This window comes from Danio rerio, chromosome 20 (genome assembly GCF_052040795.2).
Source record: "Danio rerio strain M-AB ecotype USA chromosome 20, GRCz13ab, whole genome shotgun sequence".
In the NCBI taxonomy this organism is placed as follows: domain Eukaryota; kingdom Metazoa; phylum Chordata; class Actinopteri; order Cypriniformes; family Danionidae; genus Danio; species Danio rerio.
Genome location: NC_141040.1, coordinates 35,308,935 through 35,332,636, shown reverse-complemented (window position 1 = coordinate 35,332,636; position 23,702 = coordinate 35,308,935). Strand labels below are relative to the sequence as shown.

At 34.2% G+C, this 23,702-nt stretch overlaps 1 protein-coding gene across 5 annotated transcripts in view; it reads left to right on the top strand.

Annotated features, from left to right (window-relative positions):
- The window catches only part of usta (uronyl 2-sulfotransferase a), a 118,850-nt gene that overhangs the window by 70,993 nt on the left and 24,155 nt on the right, over nt 1–23,702 (top strand). For 2 of the 5 annotated variants that reach the window (NM_001032729.1, XM_087297067.1), the window contains 2 exon segments: nt 10,407–10,450; nt 19,053–19,208. In NM_001032729.1, coding sequence (NP_001027901.1) covers nt 10,407–10,450; nt 19,053–19,208 — 200 coding nt within the window. 5 annotated transcript variants of the gene reach the window in all.

Genomic DNA, 23,702 nt, shown 5'->3' with positions numbered 1-23,702 from the left:
AAAGTTTCAAAGATCAGAGCACACAATCAATTATTTTATTGGCTTATAAATAAAGAAGGATTTTAAACGTGCTGTAATGAGTCATTAGTATTTCCAGTCTTCATTCACAAACCTAAGTTTGACAGATTCAAGTATCAAATCTATTGATCATCTTTTTGTCAATTGCCCACGTTAAAGTGTTTTGGTTTGACTTAGGTAAAACCTTTCAGGACGTTTTTTTCACATCAAAAGATAAGTTTAACATAGATTTTTCCATGTGTGATGATATAATTTGTTACTTTTCTCATGGCAAACATAAAATAGAATTTATAGGCAATTTATTGATTTTAATGGGTAAATATTATATTCACAAATGTAATTTTTCTTTTAAATTACATATTTTGCTGAATTTTCTTTGTGACTTAAACTGTTTAATTAATACATTACAAAATGTTTATATTAAAAAAAGTGTAAAAACTTTTCTTTTACTTTCGTCAACTGATGAAGTTTGTTCCTCGTCACTGTCGCGCACTGTCCTGCTTGGTTTGGGACTTGTGTAGCTGTGCATCGATGGATTTTGTCTTCAGTGTTTGGAATTACAGTGGTGAAATTTAAACCACACTGAACTGAACTAAAAACATCCACTCTGAAAACTGGACTGACACAGTTTCAATTTACAAGAGTTTCTATGTTAAGCTGCTTTGACACAATCTACATTGTAAAAGCGATATAGACATACTCATGAATTTAATAGAATTTTTTTTTATTTCATTGAAAATGTATTTTTTCCCTTTTGTTAATTATTTTACTTGATGTGATCAAATATTGTGTTATTAATATAATTGCATTGTTAAACCCAATAAAAAAGGTATGACAAATTTTGCATAAAAGCCAAAGAGGGTAAAATTTACTTGAAACAAACTATTGCAGAGTAAATTTCAATTGTCTCAGTAAAACAAATGGTATTTTTATATAACTTGGACATGCAAATTTGACTTGGTCCCACTGAGAACATTAAAAAACAAGTCTGTGTCTAAAATAAACTTGGCAAAAAAGTAAACCTTTTTTAAAAAAACATTCATGACTGAGTTAGATTAGCTATGTTTCCATTCACCTATTTTTATGCACATTTTAGATATGTGCATAAAAAAACAGTTGATGGAAATGCCAATACGCGAATCAATTTTAAAATTGCGCATAAAAGCGTATGCTGATATCTAAGTAAGATAAACTTTTTTATTCCATAAGAAAAGATGCATATAAACTACGATGGAAACAATTTTACCGAACAAATTCCAGTATGCACATTAAAAAAGGTCATGTGATTTTGTTATAAAAGATCATGTGATGATTAAAATGTATGTGAATAGACAAACCAGCAGGCTGACCGCATTCTAAAACATCTGGGGCCTCGTGCATCAACGCTGCGTACGCACAAAAACTTTGCGTACGCCAGGTTTCACGCTCAGAATAGCTCACGTTTGGATTTACTAACGATGAACTGAACGTGGGAATGTGCGCAGCTCCACAAGCTTTATGGCTGGCGTACGCACATTTTTTGTGCCTGTCTGTTTTATTTCCATTGGCGACTTTTAGAGGCAGTTGTGTTAAATTGCACCCTACAAAGTGTCTTTGAGCCTTGCAATGGCAGCTATATGAGAAGGGTTCATCTAGCAGGTAAATAAGATTTCCATACCATACAGTTGACCAGCCAAACATTAAAGCGCAATTTGCAGCAGTCGCCTGTTTTCCCATTGTAATGGGAGCGATCTACCGCACGCACATTGCTATAAAGACACCACCTGAAGATAAATTTGCATCCGTGAATCAGAAACATTTCCATTCAATAAATGTGCAAATAAAATATGATGCACAGACTTATTAATGATTCCTATTTGTCTTTCTCGTGATAAATAGTAGGCAAAATATGATATGTAGCGGGGAAATAAAAAGGAGTTTTGTGCTCGTGCATGTTGCGCTCAGTTTCACGCAACATGCACGATGTACAAATGAATTGGATGTACAAAAGAATATGCGTGAGATTCGGCGTACGCAGTGTTTCATACATCTGAATTTTTTTCTGCGTACGAACATTTACAGCTTTGTGCGTACGCAATGTTTTAGTATGATTTCCACGCAAGTCTTCGTACATGAGGCCCCTGAACTGTTGTTTTGGTCATTCTAAAACGCCTTAACCATCTCAGTGTTAGTGATATTATATTATTAATTACCTCCAGAATTGTAAAGAGCGTCTGTGCTCCGTGTCTCACGCCTTCAAATGCCACCACGTGTTCATTGCGTGTCTGCATTGTCTTCTGAGGCACAAGTCATTTATTAAATAAAGAAAAGATTAATTTTTTACTTTTGATATTTGGCGCCAGTTAATAGGGAAATTACGATTTTGCGCATAAATTTAATTCGCATCTTTGGATGGAAACAGCTATAGGTTCACAGGTGCATACCTCAGCTGTACCATTTGTAGTTGAAACACAAGTTGCTTTAATTTTAGTTTGCTATGTTGCAACAGCAAAAAACAGAAGACTCTGACAGATTATTTCTACAAAGCCATGGAATAATTCTAAAATTAATTTGGAAATTTAAAGCGACCACATTAAATAAGGACACTTTAAATGTAGCAATGAATTTGATGTGGTAAAAAGGCTTTCAATTCTAGCCTGCAGGTCTGTTTGGTGTTATTTTTATTATAAATTTTATGGTGTGATTAAAAATCGCAAAAGTTTAGCGCATAATAGGTAGCATTTCTGTGCTGATTTTTTTTCTATATAATATATGTTCAATATAAACAATTGACATGGCAAATATGAAGAATAGTATATTCTAGTTTTTAACAGAGAGCATGCACATATTTGTGAAGAGAATATGTGATAAAACATATTACACATTTTAATAGAAGTTGATACATATATTACATACTGACAGCAGTTTCATGCAGACTGCTTAGGACGAATTTACTTGCTTGTTGCCTAAAATCAGATCGAATCAGGCTTTGATTTTGCAAGAATGTTGCGTTCGAGCCAGATGCTTTAATCTTCATGTTCAGAAGGTCCTTTGGTGCTTAAACATCTCGAATATTCAACCTGCGGTCACAGATTATTACAGGATGTGATGTTAAAATGAGACTGGATGAAAATAGCCAGCGGCCTTTGTGTTTCGCACTACCTCACAACCGAGACGTCGACCCTGTGTGGCTTCCTGCTCTGCCTCTGGAGTATTTCTGGCTCTCCTCATCAACAAACCATACTTTACAGAGTCACCAATTTCATAACTCTAATTAAACATTGCATGCCGAAAGTGTACGTTTATGGCATTCCGACACAAACAACAGCATTCCAAAGCCAGGCCAGCTGTATTCTAAAATGTTTTGCTTTGTGAAAGACGAAAACACTTCTGTTGAGCAAAAACGATTGATTTTTTTTTTCAGTGCTCCTGCTGGGGACTTTAGTGTTTGTGAGAATTCCAATTTAGTGGGTTTTTCCATCAATGTAATTATGAGCTTTTTGTGTCTTTAATTGCATGTTATTAATGATCCTCTCGTAAGGAAAGCAAGCTTTGAACTGGCTGCAACACAACCCATGAACAAAGTTGACAAATGCTGTTTGATTTGTTTCCAGCCTTCGCCTTCTCTCTGTTTTATGCGACTGGCCCCCGCTAATGATTGCAGAAGTCCTCTGTTTATGTTTTTCATTTCTGCTGATTTGGCCTCCAATTATTTCCAAGCCTGGCGACCTGAATGACTCTTCTTGGAGTCTGGGAATCTGACCCCATATGACTGCAGTCAGGATGGGTAATTAGTGGAGGTGCTAATTGGCTCTAAGGGGTTACGAAGGTCCAATATCAGGTGAAGTGAGATGCAGACCAAAGCATGTACCAAGGGTGACATTGTGGGGGGTAAGCAGGGCACTGGGGCTGTCGGTGGATAATGAAGGAAACCCCCCAATAACTGGATAATCCTGATAGTACTGACAAGCACATTTTAGGATAGGGTCAATCTGAGGCCTTGGAGGGCAGTTTTAAAAGCAGTTTAGCATGGATTTCATACGCTTTAGAGCTTCATCGTCAAATTAAAAAATTATTTGTTTTTTAGGTACAAGCTTTGTTTGTGTATACTGGCATTTTTTTGCTTGTTGTTGATTTTTTTTTATGTCATTTACATTGTACAGATAGATGCATTATACAGTTCACTTCACATGCATTCAACATGCAGTTCACCTTTTAGTTGTTTTGTGCACACAAGGTGGCAACACTGAGCTGGACTGTTCTTTCACAGTTGGAAAATAAGTGAAAAGAACAGGAAAAACAACAAACTACTGAAGATAGGCACTTTAATGAGGTAGGCCTGCACGATTCTGGCTAAAATAAGAATCACAATTTATTTTTATTTTTTGCTTAACGATCACGATTTCCTCACATTTCTGTAAATGTAAAATAAAGATTAATATGCGCAGACTATTATATTGTTATTTCTCAAGCAAATTCTCTTTTTTACTTTTGATATTTGGCGCCAGGATATGACGATTTTGTTCTTTTTGACTCGTTGGATGGAAACGCTGCTTTATTCACACATGTTTTGTGTTATATTCCAGTTTTGCGCATGAATTTTATTAGTATCCATGGATGGAAACATGGCAGTTGTTTAGGTTTATAGTTGCATACTGTACCTCAGCTGTATCATTTGTTGTTAAAACACAAGTTATTTGAATTCTAGTTTGCTATGTTGCTGGAAAATAAATCAGAAGATTCTGACGGATTATTTCTACAAAGCTGTAGCATAATTCTAAAACAGGTTTAAAAATCAAAGAATATTATTATTGTTATTTCTCAAACTTATGGTAAAACAACAATAATAATATTACATGTAGGTCTACTGTTGGTTAAAATGCTAAATTTTGTACAGACCTGCAATGGTGGACTTGAATAGGCTTTAAACTGCTCTTGGTCAGTTTTTTTAACACTGCTAAAAAAAGACATTATTATCTATTATTATTATTGTTATTATTATTATCATTATTATTATTATTATTATTATTAGATTCCTTCTTTAATTATATTCAACATTATATAGGCTAGAGTAGTTATACTGACACTTAAACATTCATGCACAACACTGTGTGTTCGCTATTAAAGAAAAACATCTTATGCTTGTCTCAATCATAACTCTAAAATGCGATATGATTATTTAAATGATCTGTGTGCTTTCAGTTTCATTTTTCACTGCCGAGTGCGGTTCGTAATTCCGGCAGGGCTCCTAAACATTTGCTTTGTGCCACAAACTGAACATTATTTACAACTGTATTACTTGTTATTCACAGCCTATGCAGGTTCTGTTCACTAAAGTAGACTTCATTCACAGCCACACACCCACCCTCTCTGTGGTAACAGCTTCATGACATGAAGACAGAAATTAAATTTTTGGGTGAATTATACCTCATAAATACAGTGTGTGACTCTTTCAACACCATTTTGAGGTGTCCAAGTTGTTGAGAAACAATGTGAAGACTTATGCGACTGCCTTTTTGACCCTGAAAATATAATTGGCTGAATCGTAGAAATGCTGGATTAGGATGGTCTAGGGGGTTGAATCGAGATCATGATCATTTTTTGATTATTCGTGCAGTCCTAGTATGAGGGCCCTAGAAAATAAAAAAACTCTATGGGTGCATCTTTGTTAGCTTCCTAATTCCTGAGATCGAGAATCAGCAGGTCTTGTACACCAATTCAGACACTGATAAGGACAGCAGTGAGTTTAATTCACTAGACATTAGGACACTGAGCATGACCTGAGAATGTCTTTGACATACATCATCAAATCTGGAATTTATATAACACAATCATTTTCTAAAAGTTCAATATAGGTAAATAGTTTAATTGTTATATATACCAGCAATATTGCAATCTTTTCTCATTTAAACATGTTTGCTATATTGTTCTGTACCTCTCTAACCTTGTTTATTTATGGTTAAAGATAAAAAGATGATGGATTGTTAAAACAAAAAAATATATATATGATGGATGTGTGAAAATTATTTATTTTTTATTAGCACAAATACCTCACAGCAAAAAGGTTGGTGGTTCGAGCCCCGGCTGGGTCAGTTAGTATTTCTCCCTGTGTTCATGTGGGTTTCCTCCTGGTGCTCCGATTTACCCCACAGTCCAAAGACATGCGGTACAGGTGAATTGAATAAACTAAATTGGCCGTAATGTTTTTGTATGAATGCAAGAGTATATGGGTGTTTCCCAGTTTCCAGTTTCCCAGTTGCGGCTGGAAGGGTATCTGCAGTGTAAAACATATTCTGGATAAGTTGGCGGTTTAAAATGAATTAATGAATAATAGATTTTTTGATAATCTTCAATCAAAGTCTGGCCTATTGTTTCCATGTTTGGAGTGGCAGTACTTCTCTGTTGACATCAGTTTGACAGCTTTAGCCAGTATTCTTAACTATGCCCTTCTTACCATTAGTTTGCTACTAAGTGAATAATGCAGAAAAAGAAAACCTGCTCCCTACTTAATATTCCATTTCAGTTAGAAGCACATCAGCATACTAAAATAAAATTGTCAAAGACGTCTGGTTCACAGAGACTTTAAATGAACATAATTACTATTGATGCTCTCTGATTTTTTTGCAGTGCATTATGGGACTTTTCAAGGAGCAAAAGTTTCAGTGGACTGAAACTCCCTGATCAGTGCCCTGACTACTAAACAAAGGAGCTAATTGAGACTCACCCTATGTTAAATAGGTACAAAGACATGGATAAATTAGAGTGCATGTTTCTTTGTTTGCTATAATAATTATAAAATGCAGTATATTATACTTAATATTATATTATCTGAGTTTTAAAAACTTATCTTGTAACTAATATCCATGTATCAAATAACGACTCTTGTAAATAATTTATTCAATAAGCATTTATGAGCTGATGCTAATACGGCTGCTGTTATATCATGCATCATTACCTGTTATTTGTTCAAATAGTTTAGAACATTTAACTGATAAAAGAAAGTATTCTTTGGGCTTCAGCCTACAAAACAACATACTTTACTACATTACAAATCAACCTAATTCAAGAATGGTACATGTGTATTAAAACACAATTTCCTTCAAGGTTTATTTTTAACCTGACAAGCACTCGCTGTATAATAACTTCACATGTCTTGTATGTCAGCAGCACATAAGTGCACATGAATGTAGTGTTCGCATAGTGAACATGTTTGAAGACATATGACCCCATTAACAAGATCTCAGGGCTGCCAGCAGCCGCTAAATGAGGAACTTGATGTCTCCTGATGGATAATGCAAACACGTCCCCCTGACATTGCTTAAATATTTTAGGGCAGTTAGTTTGTCAGTTTAGGTCAGTAAAAAAAGAGCAGAAAATTTGTTTTGAAATATTAATATCTCCAATAAATGCTTTCTAATAATCAAAAGAACTTAAAAACTGGTTACACAGTATTAAATTGCACAAGTGTTTTCAGCAATGATAAAAATGTTGCTAGGAGCACTAAATCAGATGAAGGATGATGAGACACTAGAGACTGGAGTAATTGTGAGTGATGATTTAGTTTTTCCATCACCAGAATTAACTACTTTTAAAATATATTAAAATAAGTTACTTTAAATTGTGATTTATTCTGTTTTATTGCTTTTTTGTTCAAATACGTTTTGGTTAGAATTAAAGGCCTAAAGAATATTTTCTTATATGCAGGAATTCTGCCTTGATAGTGTTTTTACTTATAGATTGCTTGCTTATTCTGTCACATTTTCAAAGTTGTAATTTTTTTATATTATCAATGAGGGACAATACATTCAAGTACTGTATATTATACAAAAGTATCTTACACAACAATATATTAGGGTGTTGTTGGACAGTACATTCAACAACAATAAATTCCCTTTGATAGTTTGCGCTCTGCAAGTCACCGTCAGTTTGATTGTGATTTATCTTTGCCAAAACTATTGGTGATTTATGACTTTTTGCTCTGTGTATGAGAAATCATCGATCTATGTTTGTGAATATCTCATTCTTTTTGCTCAGCCTCACACTGAGAAAGTTGAAGATAGGCTGAGAATTATTGCAACTCTGTGTTGCTAGATGACTTATTTATTCAGTAGACAGACACAGACAGATCATAACAGATAGCTTTAAAGGCACAGTGTACCTCATTCTGCAAATGAAAATATTGTTTCACTGATCCTAATGTCAGTATGAGCTATGACTGAGCTATGACCTTTCTTGATTGTGACGCAAAAGAAAGTCTTATCTTAAGGTGCAGACACGTGTTGCTGAGTTTAAATCATTTTTTTGGACGAAATCTAGCCAGTCTAATAGGATTGTGTGAAATTAAGAGTTCTGGATGCAAGTCATTCTGCTGCATTTCGTGGTCATACATTAAGTGTTTGAGCTGTTGTATTAAACATGATGAAATCAAGCGGTAAGTCACTATAAAAGCATCATACAGTTACTCATTTGACTGAACAGTTATTTGCCCTGGATAGTCTAGGGGAGTAAGGTTGCATACTTGAACTGAGGATTTGGTTGAAACAGAAACTCTAACTAAAATTGTGCTACAAAGAAAGGATGGACAATAGTAACTTGTCTATAAAATAATAGTGATTTATTTACAAGTGGGGATGGTGAAACAGTGAGTTATTTACAATATTGACAATTTTAGAAACAATGAACTGAATTTTTTGAAAGACTGGCTATGGGTGGCGCTAAAGTAAAGAACCAATCAAAACCAAAAGAGTCCTACTAATATTCAAAAACAATCCCCTCTAATCTAATCTAGTAAACAAAAGTTATAAAATAAATAAATATTCAACATCATTGACGTCCTACCCAGTGGTGTAGTCCTTAAAAAAGGTGGTGTACTATTACCCACCCATTCCAAATTTTTAAAGTAGGCAAAGAAACGATGAAAGTCAATGTTTCTTTGATTTATTACCTATATATATATATATATATATATATATATATATATATATATATATATATATATATATATTAAACATCAATTGACTTCTATCTATTGACTTCCACAGAAGAAAAAAACAAAAACTGTGAAAGTCAATGTTTACAAGTGTCCAGCTTTCTTCGAAATATCTTCTTTTGTGTTCAACAGAATAATAAAAACATTTTAAAAAGACAAACCGGTTAGGAACAAGTAAAGCAAAAAAATTTTTTTGGGTGAACTATCCATTTATCAATATTTAAACAAATTTATTCATTTTAATACCAATTCAATTATGCTTAGCTAATAGTGACCTCAGCAGACCCGAAGATTGGCTAATAATATCGAGCTGTATTTAAATGTATATGAGCCCAAGTATATATACATTATATTATGCAGATATTCCAACAATCTATTGATAAACACACCTTGTGCGTATGGTCTGCACAGCTGTGGTTTGCTGACTAAATGGAAAACGAGTTGAAAACAGAGCGGAAATCTGCCACCAGTTTTATATCAAATTTAAAGGGTACTGTGGCGGTTATCGAGAGATGTACAGTTCATGATGTAATCGCTAAAGTTTTAGGGAGGCCGAATGGAAATATAGGAGTGCTAAGGAGCACCCATGCTGTTTTTTTAATTTTACTTGAAAGTTTCAGCAATACATCAGCTGATTTGTTGTGATCTTCGGAAAATTCTCACGAAATGTTCTCACAGCTGCTGCGGTTGTCAGGGAGCAGGGAATGGCGCAAATGAAACAAATGCACCTATTGCAACAGATTAAGATGCACGGTAAAAAATACATTTGGTAGACCGTTAAAGGAAACACGAATACACATCAATTAGGGAAGTCTAATAACCAAAACAAGTGAGTGTACCGAGGGTATACGCTATTGATCCTCAGAAGTTGTGATACTCAAACAGCTCGTGGAAAAAAGTAGGCATACTGAGTATATGTGCATATAACAAGGACTACACCACTGGTCCTACCTTATCTACACTAACTATGTAGCAAAAAATACAAAGGTTGGCGCACACCCTTTTACCTAGAGTATCTCTAGACATTTGTAATCCTACGTATTGAGATGTATGTCACGTGACTTACTTACTAACCAGCCTTTCTAACCTCAATGACAAACACGAGGGTAGGGAAAAATGCTAACACAAGAGTAAGAAAAGACAGCAACAAAATTCAAACAACAACAACAACAACACAGTTCAAACAATATCAAAAAACTGAGTTATCAAAAAATACTAAAGTATTGAAAAAATACTAGCAAAAAGCACAAATGCAAATCATCAAAGCAAGCCAAAAGACTGTCAAACTGCTGGAATGAAGAGTTTTTTTTTTAAATGAGTTTAGTTTTGTTTTGTCTGCATTTCTCTCTAAGCTCATGATTTACTAAATAACAGATGTTTTCTGTAATCAGCTCAATCTGACATTCAATTTTCTTCACAGGAGAATCCACTTTTGTTGACGACCACGGGCCTCCTACACCGAGGGTGAGTTGTTGTTTTTTTTTTTTTTCAATTGTCCTGTTTCTCTGGCCTTCTCACTGTACAGGAAATCAGTTCAGGATTTAGTGTTCATTGTAGACTCATTTCCTCAGATTTGACAGTGACTGGAAGTTCTCTCATACACACACACACACACACACACACACAAACACACACACACATACAAAGAGAAAGAGACACCACACAAAGCTACATTCAGCCACACATTCACATTTAACAACCCAATAAAATGGTTTGAAGAATGTGGTTTTGTGTCCTATGTGGATGTATTTCCTGTTAAAACAGGAAGGTTGAGTGGTAGAGTATGAAGGACATTTTATTAATAGCCATTTTACACTACAGCCTGGAAAAATGTTATTTCTGTTAAAAAAATCAAAGTGATAGTCCTTGACTCTCTATGTTCAGGATTGCTGAATGAAAAACATTTATTTAATACTTATATTTTTGGTTCTGGTTCGCTTAAGTAATTTTTAGGAACAAAAATAAAAATGCAAAATAACCAAAAAACAGTTTTTAAACATACAGTAGATGTCTAAAATAGTAAACAATTTACATGAACCACTTATTTATCATAAAAAATCTGATGTACAACCAAAATCTAAAATAACCAAAGCACTTAAAAACAAACATGCTTTATTTTGTGGAAAAATATTCAAATGAGCTGTCCCGTAGCTTGCGGTGATCGTATAGTGGTGGGGCGTCACAGTGGCACAGTAGGTAGTGCTGTCGCCTCACAGCAAAAAGGTTGCTGGTTCGAGCCTAGGCTGGGTCAGTTGGCATTTCTATGTGGAGTTTGTATGTTCTCCCCGTGTTCGTGTGGGTTTTCTTCCGGGTACTCTGGTTTCCCCCACAAGCCCAAAGACATGTTTGTACAGGTGAATTGGGTAAGCTAAAAATTGTTTGTAGTGTATGTGTGTGATTGCGGGAGTGTATGGATGTTTCCCAGTGATGAGTTGCAGCTGAAAGGGCATCCGCTGTGTAAAAAATATGCTGTATAAGTTGGAAAGTCATTCCACTGTGTTGACCCCAGATTAATAAAGGGACTAAGCTGAAAACAAAATGAATCAATATTCAAATGAACTGCCCAAAGCAATCACACCACAATTTGTTAGAATTCTATAAGCATATCTTTTGATCTTGATGGATTGGAAGTCCACTTTACCACCTACTTTTTAAAAATAGCTGACTGAAATGGTGGTTTAAGCTTGAAAAAAATTGTTTTGCTTGGGCAGATGCCTCTAAAAAGTTTAACAAAATCTGGAAACTCTTCCTTGCTTATCTTTTCAAGAGTTGAAAGTAGGACACTAATGATTCATAAACTATTGTAATGCTACTTTTCTACTCCATTTTTAATGTTTTGAGTTTGATCAAGTAAACTTGATGGTCTATATTATTTTCTCTATATGTTGCATGTTATTATTTTATGTTGTTTTTTTATCTGTATTTTTTGTTATCATTTGTATAAAAAAGTATTATAGATTGTATAAATGTTTTTGTTCTGTTTTGTGCTTATTAAAACTGATATAAATAAAATTTATAAAAATAAATAAGATTTGTATAACCATGCGAAAAGTAAACCAGAGTAATACGTGCATCTGACAAAAGTAAAATGAATCGACTTCAACTTCAGTTTGCTGGGATATTATGAAATAAAAGCTGAAAACATTTTATATTATGAAGTATTTAGCTGACAAAAAGAGATGTTTATGCTTGAAATTTTAAGTGTCAAAAAAGCAATTATGAAAGTTAAGTTGATGCATACATTCACGACTGCTCATCTTATCAATGCTTCCATTAAAAGGAGGACTTCTCTGTTGATGTTGATGTAGGATTAGAGAGAGAAAGTGAAACAGAAAGAGTATAAAGAGCCAGCTTGATTTTAAATGAGTGTTGAACCCAGTGAATGTTTCAGCTGGGTTTGCTCAGAGGATGAACCATTGCTCTGTTTCATAATAGTAGGTTTGAAGCCATCACTGCGGTTTGTCTCTGGTTTTTTTAAAGACGTGTTGAAAAACGAATCATTATATGCGTTACAGGACACAGTTGTTTTAAGATGCAAGTCTTAAAGCACTTGTTGCATGTTTCAATTTCCTGTAGATTTGAAATGATTCATAAGCATGTTTGTAATCTGTGTTATAATCAGTGTTTAGTGGTTAAACATAGCTCCAGAGAATTACTCTCATTTCTCTGCAATACATGTGCTATTTTCCATCTCTTTGCTTTCAAATGATTCACAGACTCTGGAATGCTGGGATGATTCATTGATAGTATTAAGAACTGAGTGTGAGCGCACATGAATATGACAGAAGAGAACAGGAGAGGAGGATCCACCCATAAAAATACTCTTGCGAATTGCAGAGATAGTCCTGTGCAAATATAAACTGTACAAGCAATGTTTTAATGTTTGTTTTTTTTTTTTCTAGAGGGATTGTTCTAATACATTCTGCCATTTCCTGTATTAAATATATACAGTACACTCCAGAGGCCTCTATACCACAGCAAAATAGATCTACAGTGTATCCAATAATCTCATGAGATCAGTTCAGTAGATACACCATCTGGTTTTTAAAAATAATTCTTGTTAAAAATTGTGTTTTAGAGTGTGTTTAGCAATTTAGAAGACGTACTTCACAGTGAATCTTCTAGATTAGATTTAAATTATATATGTTTTGCTTATATGTTTACATACACATTGTCGATCTTTACATACTAAACAAAATAGTACATTTGTCAAAAAAAACAAACTGTGCAAAAGTGTACATATCCTTGAATCTTAACAGTTTGTTATTATCTGAATGATCCACAACTGTATTCAGCTTTTTTAGATAGTTGTTTGCGAGTCCCTTGTCCTGAGCAGTTAAACAGCCCACGGTTTAGAAAAAATCCTCTGCATTCTTTGGTTTTTTGGCATCTGCTGCATGTTTGGCCACTTTCCAGCTGAGGACTATTTTGAGGTGCATCTTTTCACACTAAGCATAGGTGAGGAACTCATTATACAAATTTCAAAATATTGCATTTTTATCTGATCATACTTTTTTTCTGATGCTCAAGGATGGAAACTTGCATTAAGATGCATTAACATGCCATGATGACAGTACAGGCTACGCAGTGGCACAGTAGGTAGTGCTGTCACCTCACAGCAAGAAGGTCGCTGGCTCGAGCCTCGACCGGGTCTGTTGGCGTTTCTGTGTGGAGTTTTCATGTTCCCCTTGTGTTCGCTTGGGTTTCCTCTGGGTGCTCCATTTCCCCCCACAGTACAAAGACATGCGGTATAGGTGAATTGGGTTGGTTAAATTGTCCGTAGTGTTTGAGTGTGAATGAGTGTGTATGGATGTTTCCCAGAGATCCGGGGGCATCCGCTGCGTAAAACATACCGGATAAGTTGGCGGTTCATTCCGCTGTGGTGAATTCGAATTAATAAAGAGACTAAGCTGAAAAGAGAATGAATGAATGAATGAATAAATGATGGCAGTACATAATATTTTACTACATATTTTACAAGACCCTAGTATTTAGCAAGTTAGGGCAATTAGGCAAGTCATTGTATAAAGTTTGTTCTGTAGACAATCGGAAAAAAATAGCTTATAGGGGCTAATATGAAATAGTTTAATATGGTTTAAAATAAATATTAATTATTATAGCCAAAATAAAACAAGGACTTTCTCCAGAAGAAAAATTTTATCAGACATGCTGTGAAAATTTCCTTGCTTTGTTAAACATCATTTGGCAAATATTTGATAAAAAAAATCACTAATAAAATTCATTAATAATTTATTATTTTATTTATTTATTTATTTATTTTATAATAAAAAATATATATATAATTTAGGGCAAAAATTGACTGTACATACAAACTTTGTTTAAAAATGATATTTTTTTCTGTTCTGGAATAAACAAAAGACACAGATTTTCTTCTTTAGACAGTGTAAAACTGAAGCTCTCTCTGACCCTGAGCCACAAAGACAGACAAAGATAAGAGTGTGTGCATCAGCAGCTGGCCAAAGACACTGAAGGAAATAGAAAGAGACTCAAACAGATCCATGTTTAATTATGGTGTTTAAGCCTGATTTGCTTTAATAAGAGGCAAACTATGTTTGCTTTAGTTTGGGGAACAGAGCTGAATTCAGGGCTGGGGAATTCGGAACAGTATGATTGCAAAATAGCATACTATTCACTGTACTTTCCATCTGAGAACAAATCGCCAAGTGAATTTAATGTAAAATGTTAAAGTCCTGCACTTCAGACAGATGTGCACAAGAATGTATTCGAGAGCATGTGTGTACTGTATTTACATAAGTGTATATACAGTTTTACAGTTTAGAATAAAACATTTGGAAAATATGACTGCCTGAATGTGATGTAATGTAATCAAAGTCCACTTGAGTGTATGGATGTATATAAATCATCCAGTTTCCACCTAAACCTCTTCTGTTCGCTATATAAAGATGTACCTAGCATTTTCCAAGGTAACAATGTTTCGTGTGGATCTGTCTAGTCTGGGAAAGTAGCTGAAACCCCCACAGTTTCGAAAAGACCTCAAGCCAGCAATGACAACAACCACTATTAACATCTCACAGCTGTGGAAAAACAAGTCTATAAGCACACAAACTCTGAACAGGCATTCACAAACTTGGGCACACAACAACATACTATGAAACTAGTAAACTAGACAGTTCAAAAGAACACTATTTATTGGGAAAAGAAATCTTTTGTAACAATGTCATTGTCTTTACTGCCATGTTTAACCAATTAAATGCATCTTTGCTGAATAAAAGCATTAGAAATGATTAATTAAAACAAAATACAAATCTTAAAAGATAAAATAAACCCCAAAACTGTAAACAGTTTGTTAAATCAAACAGATTGCATTATTTATTTTTCAGTATTACAGAACTCAAGAGATGAAATAGAAAGTCTGATTGTGTTCATATTAAAGGGGAAATAAAAGAGTGAGTGAGATAGAAATGGAGATGGAGTGAATGAAAATGGGATGTGGGAGAATTAGCGAGGCAGCTGGGCTCAGACAAGGCCTCTTATGTGTGTGCGAGGTGAAAAGAGGGCATTCTCCCTCAACTTGAACCGTATTTGTTGTTTTGGACGAGAGCGCAGTTCCACACTATGAAGCGTGAGACTGAGAGACAGAGAGTAATGAAAGGCATGAGGGGGTCTAGACTGGAAGGGGGCTGGTTTAGGTAATAAGAAGGGAGTTTATTTACATGCCTGAATTAATATGTGCGTTTAAAATCATGTCACACATTAAATGCATAAACACAAACACATACTTTCCACTCTAATTATTTCACTTGGGAGCATTTTTTCACCCTAGGCCAAGTGGAAATATGTGAAAACATACCTACACATACATTTAACTGCAATTTGCAGGTGAAATATTCACCGAACAAACACACTGCAGTAAAATTTGAGTTCTTGTATTCATAGCATTCAGTCAAAGCATATATTAGGCGACAGCACACACCGGACTGTTGTTTGTGTTCATTAATAACTGTACCATTTCAAATCAGACATTTATTTTATTTAATTGTAAAAATAATTAGTTAATATTCTGTGAAAATCTATATCATTAGCAAAAATAGATCACAACAGAATCAATGGTTGTTTTTTGTTTTTTGTTGTCTTTTTGAACAATTCAAGTATGTCAATAATTTAATGATCCTTTTAGAAAAGTGTTTGTGGTCACACATTACAATAAGGTTTCATTAGTTTGTGGATTTACCAACAAGGACTAATAATGAGCAATACATGTACAATAATCATAATCATAGTTCAACATTTACTAATGAATTATTAAAATCCAAAATCATAATTGTTAACATTTGTTAATTCACTGCGAGTTAACATGAACTAGTGATTAACAGCTTTATTTTCATAAACTAACTTTAACAAACATGAAGACATACCCAAATAAATGTATTGTGCATTGTTTGATCATGTTAGTAAATGCATTAACTAACACAACCTTATTGTAAAGTGTTACCGTGTTTGCTGCTATCTTGAATGAATCATTTGAATGAATCAGTTGAATTAATTACTCATTAATACAGTCACTTTCCACCTCCTAATAGCAATTTATTTTCATGTTAAAAGTTTTACTGCATTAATCCAACATATTTGTATATAAAAGATATTAAAATCACTAAGCTCATTGCATTATTTATGCGGTTGTAATTTGGCAACGTATATTCACTGGTGCTACTTTTGAACACAGTTTGATAAAAGAGCTCAATACAGCAAGGTAAAAGCCATGACTGCTTTAGCAGATATGGTTTTATTTCAGGTAGTAGTATGTTCAATTCAAATGGGATTAAAGCATTAAAGTATTCTTTTTTACTTTAGTCACTATGTTGAATTTCTCAACTGCTATGTGACATTCAACAAACAATGCTATACAATGTTACCACGTTTATATAATTTACCCCCAGAAATTAAACATTTTGGTTTGAAAGGGCTGTGAAACACACTACAATAAATATGTAATTGTGTTTTGTTTAATAAAACCATATCCACTATGGAGAATAAATAGTATAACTCAAATCACAACCTTTGTCATGATTATATATTTCTAATATACACACATACACTGGGGTCAGAGCAGCTCTCCGGACCCTAGTTTCATCCAGGTTACTTTCCTCTGACTCGTTTTTAAAACTAGAGTAGGGCTTCACAATATTGGATAAATCTGACAGTTCAATATTTTTTTTCCACTGCAATAAATATTGCGATATAAAATACATTTCACCAGATGACTTAAATAGCTTTGTTTGCCAAATCATTGTTTTAGATTGATTGGGAGGATCTTGTAGGGGAGTGAAATTTACATATATTTGTATGTAATTTATTATATACATACAGTGAATCTGGAAAGTATTCATAGCGCTTCACTTTTTGCACAATTTTTTATGTTAGAGCCTTGTTCCAAAATGGATTAAATATATTTATTTCCTCAAAATTCTACACACAATACCCCATAATGACAAAGTGGAAAAAGATTTTTTGAAATCGTTTCAAATTTATTAAAAATAAAAAACCTGATAAATCACATGTACACCAGTATTTACAGCCTTTGCGGTGACGCTCTAAATTGAGCTCAGGTACATTCTGTTTCCACTGATCATTCTTGAGGTGTTTCAGCAACTTAATTGGAGTTCACCTGTGGTAAATTTAGTTGATTGGACATGGTTTGAAAAGGCATACACCTGTCCATATATGCTTCCAGGGTTGACTGTGCATGTCAACGCACAAACCAAGCATTAAGACAAAGGAATTGTCTGTAGACCTCCGAAACAGGATTGTCTTAAGGCATAAGGCTGGGTGGGGAAGGTTACAGAAAATTTTTTGCTGCTCTAAAAATTCCAATGAGCACAGTGGCCTCCATCATCCGAGAGTGGAAGATGTTTGGAACCACCAGGACTCTTTCTAGAGCTGGCCGGCTATCTAAGCTGAGTAATCAGGGGAGAAAATAAATTTCACTTCAGTATGGTTCAATTTTGCAGCATCTCCACAAATCTCACATGTTTTGACCTGTGGTTTCTGATCAACTATAAATTCAACTCTACATTGCCTATCTTGCATTGTGACTTTTGCGGACACATACATGCGATATTGATGCTCAAAGTCTCAAACAATAAATTGTGCAGCTCTACACTGGAGCTACCGGACTTTTATTTAAGAAAGGTCATGTTTTTGGAAGATAAACTGTAATTGTGTACGAGTTACTAGACTGCTTCAAGTTATTTTTAACAAAGTTATTACGAACAAATTACAAAATGTATAAATGGTCAAAATAACTGCCTCTGTATGGTTCTAGTGTTAATTATTTTATTGAAACATTCTCAAAAATCTCTTATTATTCATAAGAATTATATTTGTTATTACTGGCTCAAAGTCTCGAACGGGATAACCCTTTAGTTCTATAGCAGAAATTAGAATATTTATCTTTCAGTATACATACTTATTACACATTATAGAATGTTTTGATCCCTAAATTGACTTGTAATTAGGGCTGAGTGATTAAATGTAAATTATTCGAAATCGACATTCAAAACCTATAATCAATCAAATATTTCCTAATCCATTTTTTCAAATACTTTTACTACTTCATTTATGACTGTACTTTTCAGGCAATGTGTTTTTTTAATTTCAGTTGTTCAACGCTGATGTTCAATAAAAAATCATAGATAATAAATAGTGTGTTTCTTTCAATTATTTTTAAATCAAGTATTTTTTAATCAAGTAATGCACCCTTCGTTTAAAAATCTCTCACTTTTAATACGTGAGCATATTTACTGTACAAAACCTGTCAATGAACTATAAAATAAAATAAAATAAATACATAAAATAATCAATCATTACTTGTAATTTAGTTAAAATGTTCAATCAATCGAGATTTAAAATTTAGGCCAAATCGCAAAGCCCTACTTGTGATTCCCATTTTTTTTTGTCTTTAGACTTTTTGTGTAGGCTATCAGTTATTAAATTGAATGAACATTATCATGCTTGTGAAAATTGGTCAGAAGCTTGGTTTTCCTCTAATAATAACATGTATGCATTTGAATGTCTGTGTCTCTAGGAACTGCCATTCCCAAGTCAGGTGATCTACAACAGGGTTGGCAAGTGTGGAAGTCGGACCGTGGTCCTGCTGCTAAGGATTCTGGCAGAAAAGCACCAGTTTAACCTGGTGTCCTCTGACATCCATAACAAAACCAGACTTACAAAGCATGAGCAGGTCAGTGGATGGGTGAGTGTGTGTCTGAGGCAAATAACACCTATGAGAATTTGTGTAGTATGCTGAGATAAAAAGCTTAGTGTGATGACTTGCTGATGTGATTAAATAAAGGTGTTTGCCAAGGGAAATGCTCCCTGTGTGCCAGCAGCAATGAAACACATCCGAATGGCACTCATTGTGGAGAAAAGCACACACTTTATTTCCTTACGGAGAGGAAAAGAAAATATTCTGTCATCCCTTTTGGGTCGAGTCATGCCGCTACACCTCCACACAGCTAAACTCAACCTACTGTATGAAAAGTTCAAATAAATACTCTAATGAAATAACACTCATACAGTGCATTTGTTGAGCGGGGGAGTGAAATTAAAGTGAAACTGAAGAAATTTTTGACAGGAAGTCTATCCTTATTCAATAATATTTTCATAATTCCATCTGGACAGTATGGGGTCTGAATGCTGGAATAAAATGATTTTGTGAGTGATAAATTATTCATAAGTGTAAGAGGGTAAACTGGTTAGATGTACAGTAAACATTCAAAGCTAATATTAAAAGTGAGTGTTTACAGGGGGAAGCTCAGAACACAAGCATGTTTCATTGCCATCAGAAAGACCCACTGTCTGAAATGTGTGTTGAGAAGGATGAGAGAGAGTGGAAAACAGCCATTGGAAAACCTGGACCACTCTTCTTTCCAACACAAAAGAAGATATTTTGAAAAATGTCTGTGGATCTCATTATTCTTAACATTTTTTATTGTTATAGAATATGTAGGGGATAATGAAATGTTTGCCATGCATTAAATAATTTTACCACATTGCACTCAGTAAAAGTTTGTTCTAATTGGTCAATCACAACATGCCAAAGTCACAGCATGTTATATATTATATATAGGGCTGCACGATTCTGGCTTAAATGTGAATCACGATTTTTTTTGCTTAAAATCAAGATCAAGATTCTTTCTCATGATTCTGTAGATGTAAAATAAAGGTTAATATGAGTAGACTATTATTATTATTGTTGTTAATTCTCAAACATGTGGCCACCTTGAAATTATAAGGATCTATCTGCGTTCAGGATGATTTTGAGATAATGAGCTTCAAAGTTTTTGCAATCCATATAGCAAACAGTATGTGTGCAAAAAAGTCTTAAAATGTAAACAATAAGTTGCCAATTAATAAGAGTATGTCAATAACTAAATTTTGACAAAAATGTCAGATAGAACCTTATAATTCTAAAGTGACGATATGGTAAAACAACAATAGTAATATTAGGCTTATATGTAGGTCTACTCTTGGTTAAAATGATACATTTTGTACGGTCATTATGGTGGACTTGAGCAGACTTTTAATATGTCCTGTTTGTTAATTCACAGTAAAATGATGACATCAGAATATAACTATTCATAATTAAAAAAATAAATTATTATGTTTGAGACATACTGTAATAGTGACGTGTGTTTTCCCTGGTAAAATCAGACATTTGTCATTGTCAGATTTCTTCTTGCATTATATTCAACATTAGGCTATATAAGCTAGAGTAGCTATACTGAAACTGTATAACATTTATTTTCATGCACAACACTGTGTGGTAGCTATGAATAAAAAAAAACATATCAAATGCTTGCTGTAATCATAAAATGCGTTATGATCATTTAAATGATGTGCAGCCAGTTTCATTTTTACTTCCTAGTGCAGCTCATGGCTGCCGCTCTCAAACAATTGCTCTGTGCAACAAACTGAATGTTATTTACTACTTCATTACCTGTTATTCACAGCCTATGCAGGTTCTGTTCACTAAAGTAGCCGTCATTGGTGTGTACGTGCGTGTGTTTTTCAGCAGTAAACAAACAGCCTCGCGGTCAGCTCACTTGTGATTTTGCAGCTGTGAATACATTACATGAAGACAAATTACATTTCTGGGTGAATTATATCTTATAAATACAGTATGTGACACATTTAACACCATTTGAGGTGTTCATGTTCCTTTAAGGACTTGTACGACTGCCTTTAAGCTTCTCTTGTGACCTCGAAAATATAATTGGCTGAATCATAGAAAAGCAAAATTAAGATCGTGTGTAGGGTCGAATCGAGATCGTGATCTTTTTTCGATTAATCGTGCAGCCCTAATTATATACATATATATATATATATATATATATATATATATATATATATATATATATATATATATAGCATTCAGTATTTTTTCTTTCTGTCAGCTTTACTCAAAGGGTTAATAAAACATTACAACTCACATTTAGCTCAGTTTTGTGTCTATTTGTTCAGTTTTGTGGAAGATAATGTTCATTTTTGCAGTTGTTTCAGTAGTATCTGGATGCAGCCTTTGTAATGCAAGCTGAGATTGCTTCACTTAGCGATGCAATGGCAGATGCAATGCACTCAAATGGAGCGAATGACGTCATTGTGAGGGGTGGGGTTAGACGAGCCCATTAAAAAGATTGATTGCAGCTCAGATTGCACTGCACCAGGTCTGCATCCAGACCCCTCATTGTTTTTGGAGAATCAAGCCCTTTCGTTTTATACTGATAAACTAACAACTGCTTGACATTAAACTTAAACATTAAGGATTGAAAATCACGAGATCGTTAGTTTGGTTTGAAGTCATAATTTTATTACAAACACACTGTGTTTTGTGAAAGAAATTTAATTTACTTATCTCTGTGTTGGAATGAATGTCTCTCATCTGCTTGGAATCTGTCTGATAAACCAAAATGCTTATTATTATCAGATTATTATCAAACATGACCTCAGTCACCTGCACATACTTAAAAATGCATAAAATACAAATTTGATTGTATACGTTTATCGAGAACAATAACATTCATTTTTTTATTCAATTCAATTCAATTCACCTCTATTTGTATAGCGCTTTTACAATGTAGATTGTGTCAAAGCAGCTTCACATAAAACATCATAGTAAATTAGAACAGTGTAGTTCAGTTTTTATTGTTTAAGTTCAGTTTAGCTCAGTTCAGTTTGGTTTAATAATCACTACTGAGAGTCCAAACACTGTAGAGCAAATCCATCGATGCGTAGCTCTACCGATCCCAAACCATGCAAGCCAGGGCTCGACAATAAGGACTGCCCGATGGCCCGGGGCCAGCGTGCGAGACACTCGGGCCAGTGTACAGAATGTTACTGGCCCGATCGGGCCAGTGCTGCCTTTTTGCCTGCCAGATCGAGCCAGAGCTGCGTGCTGCGACTGTCTGTCAATTGTGTGCAAATGCAATCTTTCGGTGCTTTTACACATAGACGTTTGTTTCGGAATCTGTGTCGTTTCCCCCGTTAGCGCGTTTTTTTTTTGGCATGTATCCAGCAGTTGCGCTCGCATCCGCGTTAAATCAATCAGTCCGAGATCGCCTGAATGAGATGGTCTCTGTTCTATTGAGCGAATCGATTGTAGCGAAAAAACAAAACAATGCAACGAACTAACGACCCAGGCTATATCACAGTGTATTATGTTCGTGTAATAGCCATATATACGGCTATATGAAGAGAGAATGATGAGCAGGGCGAGATGTCATTCTTACCGGTAAATGCGAAAGTGAAAGCATGCTGAAATATTACCGAGAGCTGTTTATCCAGCCTGATCTCAGTTTATCCGTTAGGAAAATTGACCGAAGTTAATATCTGATCATTTTTTCCATGTTTTAATCTTACAATATGTTGTGTTAGGCCAGTTGTTTTGTTCATTTCTGCACTGACAGCTCGAAAGAAAATCAACATTGATCTGCTTCGCGATCTGATGCAGTCTCGGTTCACCTGCTATGTCTCTCTATAATTTAAGCCTAAAATACAGAATTATAGTCAACGTTTTTTTAATAGATTGATTAATTCAATAGATAGATATCTACAAAACCTGACAATTGAAATGAGGCTCTGTATGAGAAAGTCTGATCTCGATTTGTATGTGGTGACGATGTCTATGGGTTGTTAAAATTAAAGTGCACATTTTCACTTATAAAATATTTTATACACAACTGGTCAAAAGTTTGGGGTCAGTATGATTGTTAAATATGTTCAACTAAGCTTCTTCTGCTCACCAAGGCTGCAATTATTTCATCATAAATACAAATTGTGAAAGGTTGCACTATAAAATAACTGTTCAAAAGTAGTTTATCATTTGATTCATTCATTTATTCCAGTGATTTTAAAGATGAAATTTCAGCTTCATTACTCCAGTCACATGATCCTTCAGAAATCACTAATATTAATCATTATTATATTTATTAATGGTAATAGTAATCAAATCAATAATGTCTAGAGTAATGGTTTTATTTGAAACTACATATAATAACAAAGCAGTTATTTAAAATTTTGATAAATATTTAACAATTAAACATTTTTTTAATTTACATTTAATAAATGTAGTCTTGATGAACTGAATAATTTTCCTTAAAAAACATTTTAAAAATTACTGTAAATATATATACAGAGTTATTAGCCCCCTTTTGTTTTTGTTTTTTTTTCTTTTTAA